The 19816-nt window shown below is 36.0% G+C and overlaps 1 protein-coding gene across 1 annotated transcript in view; it reads left to right on the top strand.

The window, feature by feature from the left end:
* LOC120634607 (muscle calcium channel subunit alpha-1-like) overlaps positions 1-19816 on the top strand; it is an 82700-nt gene that overhangs the window by 29168 nt on the left and 33716 nt on the right. The window contains exons 2-6 of the mRNA XM_039905337.1: positions 13157-13362; positions 13719-13824; positions 14665-14804; positions 18323-18429; positions 19288-19440. Of these exons, the coding sequence (XP_039761271.1) occupies positions 13163-13362; positions 13719-13824; positions 14665-14804; positions 18323-18429; positions 19288-19440 (706 nt within the window). The 5' untranslated portion in view covers positions 13157-13162. The remainder of the gene's footprint in view (positions 1-13156; positions 13363-13718; positions 13825-14664; positions 14805-18322; positions 18430-19287; positions 19441-19816) is intronic.

Raw genomic sequence — 19816 nt, 5'->3', positions numbered from 1 at the left:
ATTTGCTCTTAGTTATCGGCCTACACTTGACGATATGTTTATCTTTGTTTATATTATTCAAAACAGTAATTTGTTGGCCACAATGATCTGATCTTAAGTTGGTTATTATCGATTTACCTAAGATATCACAGTTGAGAAAAATATTATCTAAACACGATGCTGAGGTTGCTGTGATTCTAGTAGGTTCACTAAAAGCATAATTTAAATTAAAACATTTAAATAAGTTTAGCAACCTAGTCGTAGTTGCATTACTAAGTAAAATATCAACATTAAAATCCCCGCATACTATTGCTTTTTTTGTGGATACAGACAATCGCTTAAGCACATCTTCCATTACATCCTCAAAAAGGCTAAAATCACCTGAGGGGGGACGATATACACACACTATTATAAATCGCTCCAGCTCCACACAAGACGAGATTACCGCCATGTGGAATGTTGAGTCGACCGTTGTTGTTCCGATAGTCGTTTCAGTCAATGGTTTTCTCGCGAAAAGCTTCGACCAACATCTCAAGAAGCTTTCGCTTGGTTGTTGGATCAAGGGTCGGATACAGAAGGCAGTAGTCCTTGAAACGGCGCGTATTGTGAGGAGGTTTCTCACTCTGGAGCCCACCGGTTGCTTGGGCATTCAAAAGCCCCACAAGCGGAGGGTGGAAGTTTTTTTTTTTTTTTATAAATTTTTAATAGTGTTTTTTTAATTTATTCTTAAGCATTGTTAATAATTAAAAAAAAAAAAAAAAGAAAAATAATAAATGATAGATAATAAAAAAGACGTGTTATTATATTTATAAACGGGGGTGAACTTCTAATCCCTGTTGCCGTGCTTTTTCAGTTGGATATATATTTTTTATTCCACTACATATTAGCCCTTGACTTATCAGCTGATGGAGCCTAATATGGTAACGGGCTAACCTGTTAGAGATCTTGCCAGTTATATGCCGTATCCAAAGCATAAAACGGAACCTTATTGAAATGAAATGCATTTATATGTATGAATATATTGTGATAAAATCTTGTTGATAAAATAAAAAGTCGCAAAATATCCGGTCAGGCAACCCCAACATACATAATTTGGTCAAGTATATATAAACAATCTAGTTCTGAGGCTTAAATTGCAGAAATTCATCAATCGAATAAAATACATTGCTCAATAGCCACTTTTCCAATGTATTTTTTAATTTTTGATGCGTTAATACGGCTATTGATTAAAATAAATAAATAAATAAATATACTACGACAATACACACATCGCCACCTAGCCCCAAAGTAAGCGTAGCTTGTGTTATGGGTACTAGAATGACTGATGAATATTTTTATGAATTATATACTATAGAATTAATACTTAGAAAATACATATAAACACCCAGACACTGAAAAACACTTAATGCTCATCACACAAACATTTTCCAGTTGTGGGAATCGAACCCACGGCCTTGAACTCAGAAAGCAGGGTCAGTCGGCCGTAGATTGATTTTGGAATTGAATTTAATGTTTTTACGCACATGGTACTAAAGTTTTTCAAATACATGGCTGTCCTAGGGCACTTATTGAAAATTAATCTGTCTTTGTTTCAAGAGCGCCTTGGAAATAAATCAGTAACCTCCTAAAGTGATCTGGGTTGATTTAACGAAAGTTGCTAGTTCTAAAATAGTGGGTTGGGGAAAAAGTCTTTTCGCATTATAGTATGTATGAACTTGTAATAAAATCTCTTTGGCTATACTATTTGTATCTGGCTGGTTTTGGTATCAATTAAAGTTCAAATTTTAAAGAAGATAATTCGAAATTCAAATTAGGAAAATGTGTGTTTTTTATTAGTTTTTCGTTCTGTGAAGATGAGTGAATCTAATAAAGAAATTTGATACATTTTAAAATTTTACTACAAAAAAGGAAAAAAAAAAAGCGAAATTTTTTAATCACAAGCCACAAAATTTCTATAGCAATGGGATTATGTCCCTACCTACAAGATGGCAAAAAGTTATCGAACAAAATGGTATTTACACACTCTAGTTAAATGTAAACAAACAATATTAAAAAATGTTTTGAATTTTCTTCAATTTCCCCAACTTATATATATACTAGGAAGTGTAAGGATTCCTAAACTTTTAAATATTGGTCTACACAAATCGATTTTTTACTAAGACTCCGCTGTCCGTATATTTCTGTCTGTACGTCACCAGGCTGTTTCACATAAACTGTGATTGTTAGACTGTTAAAATTTTCACAGATGATGTACTCCTGTTGCCGCTATAATAACAATATTGCTCCCATACAACTGTCGTGATTTTTTTGTAAACGTCATTTTAAAAATGCGAAATCCTCCGTGCGCGGTGCTAACTCGCACTTGGCAGTTATTTTTAAGAACAACTTACTCTATGCCGAATAACAGAAGGCTCAGTTTTGCTTGGTCTGGGTGGATTTGCTGTCGGGTCCGTATGTTGTGCGAAAGGCTCTTACAAATGAGGCTCGCGGAAAGCGTTCTGTCTGGGGTCACGAGTATAGGGTGATGCAGAACTCGGTCAAGGGCATATCCGCTTCACATCACTCTGGATGCCTTTTGTCTAAATAGGGGTTCCCCTCCAGTGAAGCAAAAGGGCTTCAGTTGCCTTACTTATCGCATTCACTAGCTGTTGCTTCTTCCACGTTTATTACCGTTTTAAAAATAATGTGGGAACCGTTTTATATACGAGTATAAACAAAATATAAATTGCATTTTACTTCACAGAACAAGAGATATCTTACACCCCTAAAATATTGTAACACAAATGAATATAATAACAAAACTGGTAAATGCTTAATTGAAGGTACTGAAAAATCTGTGAACTCTCTTTATTCACTGTACAGTGAAGAGAGTTCACAGATTTTTCCACGCGCTAACTCTTCTTTGGCACCGTGATCTTGTTGTTTCGTTTCACTGAAAAAAATCTGTAGTATCGAACACATGACGTACGTGGTGATGGTATAGATTACTCTATTAGTAGCCCATATTTATCTCCGTACTTTCTATAACTAACTTACTTTTACTTATGTTTACATAGAGTAACTCTTTGTAAAAAATCAAGTTGATCGTAAGGTTAATTTAGTGCGTAAGGAAGGAAAAACAAACAAGCAAACGCATATTCGCAATTATATATATAATAGTAAGGGTATTCAGAATATTAATAGATAGGCTTTTAATAGCGTATATCTGATAATTATACACGCGCATCGGAAGAAACTTTCGGGGGACCGAGTTCGAATCCCGGCACGCACCTGTAACTTTTCTAAGTTATGGGCCAACGGTGAAGGAAAACATTGTGATTAAACCTGCATGCCTGCGAGTTCTTCATAAAGTTCTCAAAGGTGTGTGAAGTCCACCAATCCGCCCTGGGCCAGCGTGGTGGACTTCGGCCTGAAACCCTTATGATTGTGGGAGGAGATCCGTGTCCAGTACCGGGTAGTTTGATGATGATGATGATGATCGGAAATATTAAATCTAATTGCGGAAAATTACATTTCCGCATTTCGCAACGCTATTCTTTAAAAACATTAACGAACGCGGATGAAGTCCGGGCATAAGCTAGTTTAGGTACTATTTTTATGACGTCTAAAGCTTCCGTATTGGCTTCATAACAAATAAGGTTATTGCTCTATGCTTTTAGCCCGGATATAAACGAGTAGGTACTTTTGCATGAGTTGCTATGATGTATACATGAAGCAACTAGAAGGTTTTCAGAAGTGGGATAGAATGGTCTACGGGCTAATTATTTGTATACCCCGATGTCCCCGTTTCAGGGGCAATTAGGGAATTTGTAGTTTCTGAATCTTGTCTGGTATGGTCTAGTGGGAGAATTTGGCCGTGGCTAGTTACCACCCTACCGACAAAGACGTGCCGTTAATCGATTTAGTGTTCCGGTGCGATGTCGCGTGGAAACCAATTAGGGGTATGGCTACTGTACTCCCTAACAGGTTATCCCTCTACCATCTTAGACTGCATAATTACCTGTAAAGTGTAACTAATAATTTCTTCAATCCTTATACTCCACACCAAATAGATCTTCGTTATCACTATATTCAAGAATTGTTGATGTAAACCACATAACCTTTTTGATAGTAAAATTTACCCGTATGCCGTCACGAAAAGTGGCACGACGCTCTCTTATGCTGTAATGCTACTTTTATTTTCAATCGATTCTTCTACGAAGCTTTCAGGTTCCCGGTTTTTCACACGTGAAAGAGTTAATTTGTTATAACAATAAACAGTTGTCTATTTGCAAGCCAGTTCGAAGTTTAAAAAAAAAAACCTTTTAAATTCTAATTTCGAAATTCGTTTATTTCATGTAGGCCTAGTTTATAAGGATTTTCTTGGTTGCCATGCTTTGGACCGATCCATTTTCAAATTACACGACAGATATGAGTTGAGTATGTAATTTATTTGGCCCCTAAACCCCGACGGATGTGAATTTCCATTAAATTTTTGCCGGCCGTTGCTCGTATGTGTATAGCCAGTACAGCAATTTCGATTTATCTGTGTCAAAATAATGCTCACATTTCTAAACATATTTGAAAAATATATATATATAGTTGTTTGTATTTAATCATGTTACCGATTCAAACCAAATACCAGATCAAAGGAAATACCATAGCGTCCATGAACGTAAATAGCAATCATCTGTTTTACTATAAGGGGAATGCTCGAAGGGAACTCTATAAATATACCTTCTGACCCGGTTCCGCTTGTTTATGGTGCACAAATTGCATTTCAAATTAGTTTTTATGACTCGAATTTGCATCCTTCAAAGCTTTAATGCGGCTTCATTATTATGATTTAGCGTCATACTTTCAGTTTGAGATTCTTCAACTCATATAATGTTCTTTAACCGACTTCGTTGAAAAGGAGGTTATAAATTCGGGTATTTAGGTATGTGTGTATCACCGTCACTTACACACGCATTTAAAAAAATATTTTTCTTGTAGAAAGGACTTTAATCCGAAGTGGTCTCATTTTAATTTAATATTGATTTGATGAAGTGTTTCAAAATTCATTTATTTCAAGTAGGCCTACTTTATAATCACTTTTGAAATGTTAAGTATGTCTGTGTGTAGTGACTCTACTACTTGTTCGGAAAGAGATTCTACCGAGAAGAGCCGGCAAGACACTCAGTATGCTGTTTTCCAACATCAACATGTATTCTGTATTTTTTCTTGTCTGGTATTTTTGGAGCCTTCGGCCCTGGCTAGTTACCGCCGATCTTGCAAAGCTTGCGGATTGGTGGACACACACACCTTTGAGAACATAATGGAGAACTCTCAGGCATGCAGGTTTCCTCACGATCTTTTCCTACACCATTGAAGCAAGTAAGAGATATTTGCTTAAACGCTCATAACAAAGAAAAGTCAGAGGTGCTGTGCTATCGCCGCTTTTTATTTATATACTAGCTTTGGCCCGCGGCTTCGCTCACTTTAAGTTCAATATTTGATTTGGTCAATTTTAGCTAAAGAAGTTTAAAAAATGTCTTGCTGCTAATAGAAACTTGTAATAGAAATATGAACGTAAATTACTTAAAAAATCATAAACTCATATGAATTTTCATCCCCTATTTGATGCCTTTGGAGTTGGACTTTTTGAAATATGTGAAACACGTATTTCTTTTTTTATTTTAATCAAAAACCTAAAATCAAAGTTTCATGGAATTAACTTGAAAAATGAATTGATAAATAAAGGATTCTATCCCAACTTTTATCCCCCATTTAACCCTCTTAGGGTTGGAATTTTCAAAAATCCTTTCATATTGGATGCCCACGTTGTAATAACTGTCTGTGTGCAAAATTTCAGCCCCATCCGTCAAGCGGTTAGAGCTGTGCGCTGATAGATCAGTCAGTCACCTTTGCGTTTTATATATATAGATAAAGGTATTTCTTGCGTTACTGTACTCATGTACTTTACTGAAGTAATACAATATTATTTACTACCCTTGAACCCGATATATGAATTCAACTCTTAACACAAAAGTTCGGCTGTATACGTAAATTATATCCGAACGATGAGCGGCCGTCTAGACGAAATGGTGCTTTCACATAGACTGTGCATTGAGTGAACCTTGTAGCGTGACGTTTTAGCTTAGTTCAAATTCAAAAACTCATTTTTTATTAACGATAGGCCAGCGCTTGTCGACAATCATGCCAGTTAGAAAGCAATGATAAGGTCTAGATTGGTGCACGCTTGCCTAGAAAAACCTATTCACTCTTGCCTTGAAGGTACTCAAATTATACGTGGCAGGAAACCTAGTTGCCGGGAGGGCTTTTCACATCTATACGTATCAGAAACAAGGATAAAAAACGTTTCGTGCCTTTTCATGTAATATCAACCACATAACGATGCCACCGCTTACGGTGTCTCGCTGTTTTGTAGTGGAACAGGGAAGGAGGAACAAGATTGTTAAGTTCCTGAGCACACTCACCGAAGCATATTCGGTAAAAAACCGATAAACAGACATTGCGTCGGTGCTGGAGACTATGTAGTTTCGCCTGTGTTAACGATTTGTTACCTATAATTCTCCTGGCGCGATGATCCACCGAATCTAAAGCTTCTAGTTTGTACTTGGCATACCCATCCCACATGTGACAGTACTCCATGCTTGTTCGGACTTGAGCCGGGTACAATGCAAGGCGTTGTCCTCAAAATTCAATATTCCTTTATTTCAAGTAGTTTTAGTTTATAAGCACTTTTGAAACTTCAAGTCAGTCTGTTTGTAGTGACTCTACCACCGGTTCGGAAGGCAGATTCCACCGAGAAGATTCGACAAAAAGCTCGGCTGATAGCTCTTTTTTAACATCATTTTACAGTTTACAATGTTTTAAATTTATTATCTTGTGAGAGATGAGAGCGGAGCCTGCTTCCACGCAGCCTTGTCGCTAAGGAATTGATCAAACGTGTAGTGACCACGATTTATTAAATGTGTTTTAACACATTGTTTATGATTTATTGTTATTAGGTACACAAAACAGGTAATAACTAAAAGTAGATCTAAATATAAGTAATAACAAGTTTCGTTCTAAGCTACAACCCAAAGTATGTGTACACAAGTTGGAAATAAATTAAACAGAAAGTAAAGATAAAATTAAAGTTGAAACAAAAAATAAATACTCAAAAAATAATATATATATATATATGATTTCCCTAAAGATTATGTGAAATAGTGCTTCATAATTAGATTTTTAAAAATATTTATCCTTTTGTTAAAAATGTTTAAACTTATGCATTGGCTATGTTAGTCTAAGTTAGTCTATGGTCAGCAATCATCTAATATGGATCACGTACCGTGTGGTGACGGCAGATCAGAATACAATTATCACCACACCTCCTCTTCCCGCGGGTTTCGTACGAGGCGAAATTGTCGTAGTCGTATATAAATATAAAATAAATAAATATACTACGACAATACACACATCGCCATCTAGCCCCAAAGTAAGCATAGCTTGTGTTATGGCTACTAAGATGACTGATGAATAATTATAATATGAATAATATACATAAATACTTATAATATATAGATAAACACCCAGACACTGAAAAACATTAATGTTCATCACACAAGCATTGTCCAGTTGTGGGAATCGAACCCACGGCCTTGGCTCAGAAAGCAGGGTCGCTGCCCACTGCGCCAATCGGTCGTATATGTATTTATTTATTTTCATTCATTTACCGGTTTATGTGAAAATGGCGTATGTGTTAAACTTCCATTAGTCTAAGAGCCGACGTTATCTTAATAACTGCTGCGAGTTACGACTCACCATCACTTCACTTAGAGCGTTCAGCGATGAAACGTTTTTCACGATAATCTAACTAATATTACAAATGCAACAGTGCTTTTAGTAATGAGACTGAGATGTCTCATAATAAGTTCAAAGTTTATATAAAACGTAAGCTTATCCTATTATAAAATTAGGGAATACTTGAACGATCAAAAAGCTTGGGTATGGATTGCTCTAACTACATAGCTAAATATTAATTAACTGAGATGGTGATAACAAAAAACTTAGCCGGGTATTCTTTTTTTGTTATTACCATCTCACAGTAAGTTAGATCAATTCACATCCAAGCATTTTTATTGTGTAAGTAATCCTTAGAAAGAAAGGTTTTACATTTTACTTGGCATTGACTTAAAAATGTTGTAGAAAATATTTATTTTATGGGTATTTGTATATAAGCACCACCTAACTTTTTCTTTATTTTTTATCTTCGCCATTGGTTGCCTGGAAGAAATCGCTATGTAGCGATAAGGCCGCCAAATTGTATACGTTGTTTTGTTATACTTTTAATATTTTATCTACTTTTTGTGGTGTGCAATGAAAGTATATTCATTCATTCATTCATTATTTCTTGCTCTTTAATGCAAATCGCTATCCCTACTAATATTATACTACTAACTAACGTAACTTTGTTTGTTACGCTTTTACGCAAAAACTACTTAACCGATCCTCATGAAACTTTGTACACAAATTCTTGGAAGTGTTAGAAGTAATATACAATACTTTTTACCCCGACATTAAGCTCGATTCCTTTGGGAGAGGGGATTAAAGTGTTAGACGATTTTACAATTATTTTTGTACTATAGAGGTTATATTATGTGTTTAATTTTGAGTACAGAACTTGTCAGCGGACAGTAGCGAACCCCTCGATTAAGGCTAAGCGATACTGAATACTTTAAAAACAAAATCAAACGTAGACGAAGTCGCGGGCTACAGACAAAACAGCTAGTAAGTTGATAAAGACGATTATACGCCCTTACATTTTTCCTTCTTGTATACAAAAAGAAAAAATGTGTTGCAGACAACGAAAAGCTCTTGAATATGGTGTAATAACCCCCCACTGCGCTAAGGCCACTTCCACTAAAAGGACATTCACTTATTTTAAATCTTATTTACACCACAAGTTCCATTAATATTGATCATCATATTAACCAGTTACCGACCCTCTACAGGGCATGGGTCTCCTCTCACAAAGAGAAGGGGTATGGCCGTAATCCACCACGTTGGCTAAGTGCTGGTTGGTGGATTCCACACGCCTTTGAGAGCATTACAGAGTTGCTCTCAGGCATGCTGGTACCCTCATGATGTTTTCCTTCACCGTTGCAGGGAGCAATATTTTAATTGCTTAAAAAGGAGTCCCGTAACCTGAAGATAGCCAGTTATGGGTGGAAAAAGATGATGGTGATAACAAAAAAAAAATACCCGGCTAAGTTTGTTGTGGGCTCTTAGACCAGGGCGCGTTCGGAACCCTCGTAGCTTTTGGTTTAAGTTGGCGAACGAAGTTATCACCATCCCCTTACAATTATGTAAACATGTATGTATGAACGCTTAACAAGTGCCTGTGATAGACCTACATGAATAAAGAAATTTTGAATTTGTAAAGTAAATCATGAAAATTTAAGCAACCTATCAATGAGAGCGTTGATAGCTCAGTGGGTAGGACTTCTACTTCACTTTCGGGAGGCTGAGTTCAAATCCCAGCACGCACCTCTAACTTTACTAAGTTATGAGCGTTTTAAGTAATTAAAATATCACTTGCTTCAACAGTGAAAAAAAAACATCGTGAGGTAACCTGCATGCCTGAGAGTCGCCATAATGTTCTCAAAGGTGTGTGGAGTCAAGCAATCCGCACTGGGCCAGCGTGGTGGACTACGGCCTTAGCCCCTTCTCATTGTGGGAGGAGACCCGTGCCCCGTAGTGGACCGGTCATGGGTTGATATGATGATGATGATGATTTGTGGGGGGAAAACTCTCCCCTAGTACCTACAGATAAAAATACATTGCAAAAAAATCTCGTTCATAAATATTATGGACAATATTTGTTTGAATACCTTGAACTTATCTCTGTAGGTGTTTGTAGAAAGTTGATTGTTTACGTACAGACGTACAAACTTCAGTTGCAATTTCACGATGTTGTTATGTTATTTTTGGGGCTATAAAAGCTAAAAGTAACGCGTTATTTGACATTAATGTGTATTTATAAGAACATCTGTTCTTAAAACAGTGTGGAGGGTTGAAACTCTTGCAACACTCAAATCAAAGAGTTTCTTTTTTTTTTATTCCACTACAGGTTAGCCCTTATCTGCTGGGGGTGATGATGCAGTCTAAGATGGTAGCGGGCTAACCTGTTACGCAGTAGTGTATACCCCCAATCGGTTTCTACACGACACCGTACCGGAACACTAAATCGCTTAGCGGTACGTCTTTGTCGATCGGACGGTAACTAGCCACGGCCAAAGCCTCCAACCAGAAAATTCAGAAATAATAAATTCCCAAAATCCCTCTGACAGGAATCGAAGTCGGGAACTGCTACTTATATTCACAGCGCTCACCGTTGCGCCAGGATTCAGGAGGTTCAGGATCCCGTTCCAGGCATTGTTTAAAACAAACCCCTATGTCTTTGTCCGTCTGTCACAACTTTACATATGGAAGTTGATACTATGGATTTTTTTTTCACTACTAGTTGTAAAAAAATCGGTCATAGCCTAGTGGGTAAGGCATCAGCTTCCCTTTCGGAAGTACCGAGTTCGATCCCCGGGACGTACCTCTAACTTTGTTATAAATAACTGGATTGCTTGTATAGTCTCACTCTGAGAGTTGACCAATGTAGATAATGATGAGCAGTTAGTGTTAAGTGATGATGCAGTCTAAGATGGAAGCGGGCTAACCTTTTAGGGGTAAGGCAGAAAAACCATCCTTTTGAACGGTTTTTACTAGCCGTCGCTTCCGAATTATTAATGGCTTGGTGACACGTTTTTGGCTCAATGGTGCAAATCATTAAAGTAAACCTAAAGTCAGGTTCCGACGTTGTCAATATCGACATTGATATCGATTTTGATATCGATTTTGCGGTCGATAACTGTAATCCATATCATAATCGATATCAATCTACCTAATATTTCAATCGACCACTCTAGTACGTAACATATTACTCAATGGTGAAAATCATTATAGTAGGAACATAACGTCAGGTTTCGAAGTCGTCGATATTTATATCGATATTGATATCGACATGATATCGATTTTGACATAGATAACTGTAATTTGTATCGTAATCGATAGCAATAGTCGATTATTACAATCGATATCATAATCGATAACGTAATCGATATCATAATCGATAACGTAATCGATATCGTAATCGATATTAATCTACCTAATATTTCAATCCACCACTCTAGTACGTAACATATTACTCAACGGTGCAAATCATTATAATAGGCACATAACGTCAGGTTTGACGTCGTAAACTGGAAATTGCTGTATTTCCTCGAAAATTGTCTTTTATGACCGATTACGTTTTGATTGGGCTGTTTTGTTCAATGTGTCTTATGTTGGAAGATGTTTCGGTTATTGTACTTACCACAGAGTTGTGAAAACCTGGTGCGTAAGCAGTCATCGTAATCGATACCAAAACCGATATCAGTTATCGATTATAATATCGATAAAAATATCGATTATTATATCGATATTGATATCAATTATATAATTAAAAAAATAATTTTCTCCGATACTTTATTTATAGTTAACTAGCTGTTGCCCGCGACTTCTTCTGCGTTTGATTTTGTTTTTTGATTTCATGCATTCAATTTAGTTGTAAGTCTAAAAAATATTTATATATTCAGTATCGCTAATTCTTAAATGAGGGGTTTGCTGCTGTCCGCTGATGAGTTCTGTCCTCTATCTGCAACCACATTCAGATCTACACAAAGTTTGGGCAAAATTAAACACATATTATAACCTCTATACAAAGTTTCATGAGGATCGGTTAAGTAGTTTTAGCGTGAAAGCGTAACAAACAAAATTACATTCACATTTACAATATTAGTAGGGATAGGGATAGGGATTAACTAGTCCTACAAACAGGTCCTGTTTCCACCAAACTGCGGTGGAAACAGGACGTGGTAGGTGTTGTCTCATGAGTCTTTTAATCGTCACAGGTTTTCTCATACAAAGGTTGCCTTTGTATTTCTACATTTTTATTTTTGATATATTGTATCTGTATTATTTTATGTTTTGCGTACAAATAAGTGTAAATTATCGATATCATTGTCGATAAATATCAATATCGTTATACTAATTGATATCGTACACGATTACTATAATATATAACATAATCGATATCGCAATAAATATCAATATTGATATCATAATCGATGTCGTAAACAATACGAACGATATCGATTATGATATCGATTTCAGTTATCGATATCATAATCGATATCGTAATCGATATAAATATCGAATTACGATATCGATTATAATATCGATTATGATATCGATAACGATATCGTAATCGATATCGTTATAAATATCGGTATTTTAATCGATATCAATATCGACATCATAATTGATATCAATATCGATATTATTGTCGATAACTGAAATCGATATTAATATAAATAAAATAATCGATATCAATATCGATATTATAATCGATAAATGAAATCAATATCATAATCGATATCGTAATAGATATTATAATCGATAAATGAAATCAATATCATAATCGATATCGTAATCGATATTAATATCGATAAAAAAATCGATATAATCGATATCAATATCGGTATTATAATCGATATCAATATCGATATTATAATCGATATCGTAATCGATATTAATATCGATATCATAATTGATATAAATATCGATATCATAATCGATAACTGAAATAGATATCACAATCTGATGTGATGACCTATGGCTCCTAAACATGGTCGCTAAGTATGGGCCTCATATGAAGGCTCAGAGTCACTAAGCACGCGATGGAGAGAGCTATGCTTGGGGTATCTCTTCGTGATCAAATGAAATGTGGAGTTCCGTAAAAGAACCAGAGTTACCGACATAGCTCAATGAGTTGCGAAGCTGAAGTGGGCGGGGCACATGGTTTGGAGAAGGGATGGACGTTGGGGTCCCAAGGTGCTGGAATGGCAGCCCCGCACTGATAAGCGGAGCGTTGGTCGACCCAGGACGAGTTAGACGGACGACATTAATCGCGTCGCAGGTAGCCGCTGGACTCAAGCGGCTCTAAACCGTGGAAATCGGAACTCCCTACACAAGTCCTATGTCCAGCAGTGAACGTCAAACGGTTGAATTAGTGATGATGAAACCAGTTTAATTTTAACCCCTCCTATTTTTGTTACAGGTGAAGATGGCGGAACAACCGCAAGCTACTGGTGCGACGACTCCGGATGTCGACGCCCCGGATACAGGGCAGTCGACGGCGCAACTACCCAAGAAACCCGCCCGACCCCGGGGCAAAGCGCAACCAGAGAAACCGAAGAGGAGTCTTTTATGTTTAGACTTGAAGAATCCGTTAAGGAAGCTGTGCTATGATATTGTTGAATGGAAGTATCCTTTTATAACCTGCAGGTGATATTGCAGCCTAGGGCTAGCTTGTAAAGGAATGAAAAAAAAAAGTTATGGTTTCGGTGGAATGCAGTATAAGGGCTGCAACACGAAGCTGGCCAAGGGTTTAGCTTCAGGGCTCGACTTAATCGGGTGAAACGTCTAAGGGCATCTTCTGACACGTCTGGGTGTTTTTATTGGGTTTTCGAATAACGGTTTCATCATCATCAATCCATTACCGGCAAACTACGGAGTTTGTGTCTCCTCTCAGAATGTAAAGTTTTCAGAGTTATAAAAGTGGGTCCTGGCATGGTGGGTTGTAATTTAAGTTATTGATCATTTCCTGAAGTAATCACCAGACCATTCGAGTATATGATCCTGACGACAATCTTTGCTAACTGCATCGCTTTAGCTGTCTTCACACCATATCCATCTGGAGATACAAACGACACCAACCAAATATTGGTAAGTTAACCGCGAGATTCTATATCTAGTAGTATCTACTACTACTAGATATAGAATCTCGCGCGCTTTTTATGACAGAGCTCGTCCGAGAACTACCACCATGCTTATTTCTGCCACCAAGCAGAGTTGCTGTGTTCCGGTCTGAAGGGCCTGGTTGCGGGATTACAGGCACATAAGACAACACCTACAACTGTTGCTCTGTTTGTAGTCTATGGCTTTCTATGTATCAAATGGTAGGCCATCTGCTTGGACCGTCAATTATTACCATTAAAAAAGTATCATCAGCTGAACGGCTGAGCACAATACCTGTGCTCGAGCTGGACCTCTGCTAAAGTTCTTTTATTATGTCCTGGCCCTGACGAGATCTGGTCTCCTCTCACATAATGTGAGATCTTTAACCCACAAAGGTATGTTTGCGGGTTTTAACAACTATTATCTCATGTTGGTAACAATTATTGGGACCGACGCGATGGCTTAACGTGCTTTTCGAATCCGGGTTAGTACTGAGAATTAAGAACTGACATAGCTCAACTGGTCACGGAGATAAAGTGGTAATTGGTAAGTCACATAGCCACGTAGCTACGAAAACTTTAAAATTAATTCATATGAACTTTTTTAAATCTTGCTTTAAGAACTATTGATACTCGTAGAGTCACTAGAAACATTCTAAATTGACATTTCAAAACATATATTAGACCGCTTTAAAAAAAAAAACTCCGCCACCCGAACCAATGCTCGAGTCACTTCAAACAGACAAACTTGACTTTTTTGCAAGTGCTTGTTTATATTAGGACTAGTTGAAATAAATGAATTTGGAATTTTTGAATTTGAATTTTATAGGAGAAAGTGGAATGGATCTTTATGGCTATATTTACCGCTGAGTGCGTGATGAAGATCATCGCGTACGGCTTCCTATTCCACCCCGGAGCCTACCTCAGGAACACGTGGAACAGTCTTGACTTCACCATCGTCACTATTGGGTGAGTAGCAATACATAAAACACCCTACAATATATAAAAATACATATTGAGGGAGCACTACTATATTCAACGACTGAAACAGTGGGCAGCGCCCAGCTTTCTGAGTCAAAGGCTGTGGGTTCGATTCCCGGATTTTCCCGAAAAAAAATTTTGTGTGATGAACATGAATGAATTTCAGAGTCTGGGTGTATGTATAAAAATATTCATCAGTTATCTTAGTGTCCATAACACAAGCCACGCTTACTTTAGGGCTAGATGAATGTGTGTACTATCGTAGTATATTTATTTATTAATTCAGTTTATTTGGCAAGCATACACTGCCTAAAATGTATGTATACCAAAATTGTAACTGTGTTAGCACGTAATAGCATGCTCACTTGTTTATTATATTTACGTAATTTTATATCGTCATTTTCGTGACCGAAATTCCAACATTGTTACTAAATATATGACTAATTAAAATCTCTTTTACCATGCCACTTCAGTGGTGTATCACACACGATACTATAATACTTGCCACGATATTATAGTATCGTGTGTGATACACCAGTAAATTGTCCGTGGCTACATTATTTATCTCTTTACGTAGTTCCCACGCCAGTATGTTTATGTATAGAAAGTGTAAACTAATTTTAAAATAATCTAAAATTGCGTTATTTATAAACCTGCCTCCTTTATTTATCTATTACTTTTTTACTACGCAAACTAGATAGAAAGATACATAGATAAACACTTCATTGCACACAGAAAAAAAAAAACAATACAAATTCCAACTTATTAATTGTTAATTAATAAGTTGGACGATAAAAAAACATTACTTTTTATGTTAATTTAATTTCTCATTAAGTGAAACTCTTTTTTTTTTGATAATTAATGTCTTAAAACCAAGTTTTAAAAACTAGTTTTCTTCTAAATACATAATAATTAACAAATAATTAATTTCCCTTAAATTTTGGAAAAACCTTGAGACAGCTGGCAACACAATATTAAATACATCAACACAGTTGATTTATAATACTCAAGTGTATTGGTATGTCCCGAAAGCACGCCATCGTTTCATATTCAAGTGAAATGTCAATTACTAGTTTTTGCCCGTCTTCTTCGTTCGCATTTAGGTATTTTAAATATCCCGTGGGATCGTTTTGTACTCCTGGGATAAAAACATTGTCCATGTTACTCTTTGTCGTTTTACCTTTTTTCCAAAAATCAATTTTATTGGCTGCAATGCGATTGAACTAAGCGATAGTTAGGGTTAGGAAGGACAAACGAACAAACAGACTATCACATTTATAATATGTGTGGTGTGTTAGCCACATTACAGCTCAGCAGTACAATTAATAAAATAAAATATATAAATATACTACGACAATACACACATCGCAATCTAGCCCCAAACTAAGCGTTAGCTTGTGTTTTCGGTACTAAGATGACTGATGAAAAATATACATACACAAATACTTATAATATACATATAAACACCCAGACAATGAAAATAATTTATGTTCATAAACACGAAACATTTTCCAGGACGATTGGCGCAGTGGGCAGAAACCCTACTTTCAGAGTCAAAGGCCGTGGGTTCGATACCCACAACTGGAAAATGTTTGTGTGATGAACAGGAATGTTTTTCAGTGTCTGGGTGTTTATATGTATTTTATCAGTATTTATGTATATTATTCATAAAAAACAAAAATATTCATCAGTCATCTTAGCACCCATAACACAAACTACGCTTAATTTAGTATAAATATATTTTTTTTATTTTTTTATATATTAATAGGTGTTGCCCGCGGCTTCGTCTGCGTTTGATTTTGTTTTTTGATGTGGCATTAAATTTAGTTGTAGATGTTAACAAAATTAAAGTATGTAGTCTCGCTAAGCTATAAATGAGGGGTTTGCTGCTGTCCGCTGAGAAGTTCTGTCTTCTATCTCCAACCATAGTTTGGGCAAAATTAAACACATATTATAAACCTATATACCTAACAAAAATAGTTATTTTGATCGGTTATAATGTGTCGGAGTTATGGTGTAAAATCGTCAAACACTCATCCCCTCTCCGAAAGGAACCTAGCTTAATGTCGAGATAAAAAGTATCATATATTACTTCTAACACTTCCAAGAATTTGTGTACAAAGTTTCATGAGGATCGGTTAAGTAGTTTTTGCGTGAAAGCGTAACAAACAAACTTACATTCACATTTATAATATTAGTAGGGAGTATTAATACGACGCCCAATGACTGGGCCTACTCATGAACATGACCTATTACTTGCCAAAGCACAGTAACAAAGGAAATGAGAAGCTTAACCCGCTTTACATAAGTTCCCACACATCCTTAGCTGGAAAAGTGGATAAAACTGTGCGGGGGACATTTCATATTTTCAAAATGTCCCCCACACATCCTTAGCTGGAAAAGTGGATAAAACTGTGCGGGGGACATTTCATATTTTCAAAATGTCCCCCACACATCCTTAGCTGGAAAAATGGATAAAACTGTGCGGGGGGACATTTCGTATTTTCAAAATGTCTCCTGCCCTTTTTAGCCGTACTGTATATTTCAGATTTCAATGTCAATTGGTTGAATTGATGATGATAACTAACTTAATATTGATTAGTTTACATAATAAAAAACAGTATTAAGGTCTCCCAGAGTTGTTTGAGAGCCATGCTACTCGTAATTTCGTATACACACTTTTTTACATGTACAATTTTTTTCCCCTAAATTCGGGAAAAACACAGCCGGCAACAAAAAGTTTAATACACACCATCGTTTCATATTCAAGTGGAATTTTGTTTGCTTTATGAAAAAGTATGTTCTGTATTTTTCCAACCTAGTAGTAGTATAAATTATTTGTCAGGTCCAAGCGTGTTGGAATGGTAACCAAGCATCGGATAGTAGCGTAGGTAAAGGAGCTAAAGTCACTTGTTAGCTGAGAAAAATAAAAGTTACACTAAACAAATACAGCCTTAACATATTTACAAAGCTCAAATCACCACGAGAATTCAATAAATTCGATCTGTTTCTAGGCGTACAAAGGAAATTAGCGCGAAAGCCTTACTGACAAGCATTTTCATGACCTAGATTCGTATAAAAGCTTGATTGATATGTTACGATAATGTTTCTATTATATGTATGTCAGGACAAAACCTAAAGGTGCCTGTCCACTAGAGCTGAAACATGTAGCTGAGTAGTTAGTGTGCGAGTTCAAAGCTACGTTACGAAACTATATGATCGGTTCCAATCAATTTAAAATATTGAAAATTTATAATTTCACAAACTATCGAGTTAAAATAAAGTCGTAGAACAAAAGTTGTTAGTTTTAATGTAATCAACTGCAGACCGAGAGCTTTCTGATATTTTTTACTTAACCCTGTATATACCAATATTTGTTAATTTGTCAGAAAATTAATGTAAGATGGCAAAATAAAAAAAACTGTACAAATTGGTTTTTGTCATATCGAAAAAATCATATATGGGACATTCTTCTCTTGTAATTATTTGTTTGACTTATTTTTCAGAATAGCAAGTCAGATCCTGCAGCACATATCAAAAGACCTTTTCGATGTCAAAGCCTTGAGAGCCTTCAGGGTGTTACGACCACTTCGATTGGTCTCCGGAGTACCTAGTAAGTAATCATAGTATTGATATAAAGGAACCAAGCGGATAGAAATATTATAATAAAGATATTCCTGTTATTAAGTATGTATGTGTACGTAAAATACATACTTCTCGCTAGCAGCGATGTTACAATGTAAGAATGTTGAGATGCGATTTATTTGCCTACCCGCAAGTATAAGTAATTTTTTTTATTTATTAAATGTATTATTCATATATTTGTATAATTTTTAAATCTTATTAATTGCACCACCTACTATGTTTTATGCTTTTACGCCTTTGGTTGCTTGGAAGAAATCGCTATGTAGCGATAAGGCCACTAAATTGTGCTCTCTTGCTCTATGTTTATATCTCTGTAACTACTTATTTTCTTTGGCGTACAATAAAAGTGTATTTATTCATTCATGCAATAACCTTATCTTACTTTTGAATATAAAGAAAACATAGTGAACAGTAAGACCATCTGAGTTTTATGTGGCACTGCTATTCCTAGTTTCTTCAATCTCTATTCTCAACACAAAACACATCTTTCGCAGAGTACTCTCTACGCACGTTTCGTTCCGACACCGGAACTTGTTTTTAGCAATTGTTCATCGTACAGTGTGAGTGTAACGTGCGAAGAGAGTATTCTGCGGAAGATCTATTTGGTGTGGAGCATAATTTTACATACATCGAAGAAATAATAAATTGCACCGTACATATTCTCCTACTTTTCGCGGAGTATACCAAATTAAGCTTAATTTTCATTGCATCGCAATAATGTTTACGTGGTAATTATTTTTATTTAACTACGTTTGAGAACATTCAATCTATGTTTCAGTATATGATTGTATGTGTGGTATTTATTATAATTTATAATAACTTTTAGGTCTTCAGATAGTGTTAAACTCGATCCTTAAAGCGATGGTACCGCTGTTCCACATCGCATTCTTGGTGCTGTTCGTCATTATCATTTACGCCATCATTGGTCTGGAGCTTTTCTCCGGCCTTCTTCACAAGACTTGTTTTATTAATGGAACTGGTGAGATTTTTCGTTTTCTACTTTGCATCGATGATTGTTTTATTCTATAAGTTCATTTAATGTTAGCAAATTATAAAATATCAGAAATTTCGAAAAAGTATATTGCTACAGGACGAGTAACTAAGCTACAATATGAAACGATGGTACTTTTCCCCTGGCTTTATAAATATGATGTTTTCAGTTTGACCAGATTTTTACGCAAATAGATAAATTTCGATCCCATTAAAGTCCCTTTAGAAAATTGTACAAAACTACATAACCATAATAAAAATTTTAAGCGTTTGCAAATGCAGAGAAAAATTTTTAAAAAACATTTTTCTACCTCGCTTCATTCAGCAAGTTAGATATTACAGCGTTATTACTGACTTTTCCTCTT

Source organism: Pararge aegeria, chromosome 24 (assembly GCF_905163445.1).
Source record: "Pararge aegeria chromosome 24, ilParAegt1.1, whole genome shotgun sequence".
Lineage (NCBI taxonomy): Eukaryota > Metazoa > Arthropoda > Insecta > Lepidoptera > Nymphalidae > Pararge > Pararge aegeria.
This window is presented reverse-complemented; position numbering and strand designations above follow the sequence as displayed.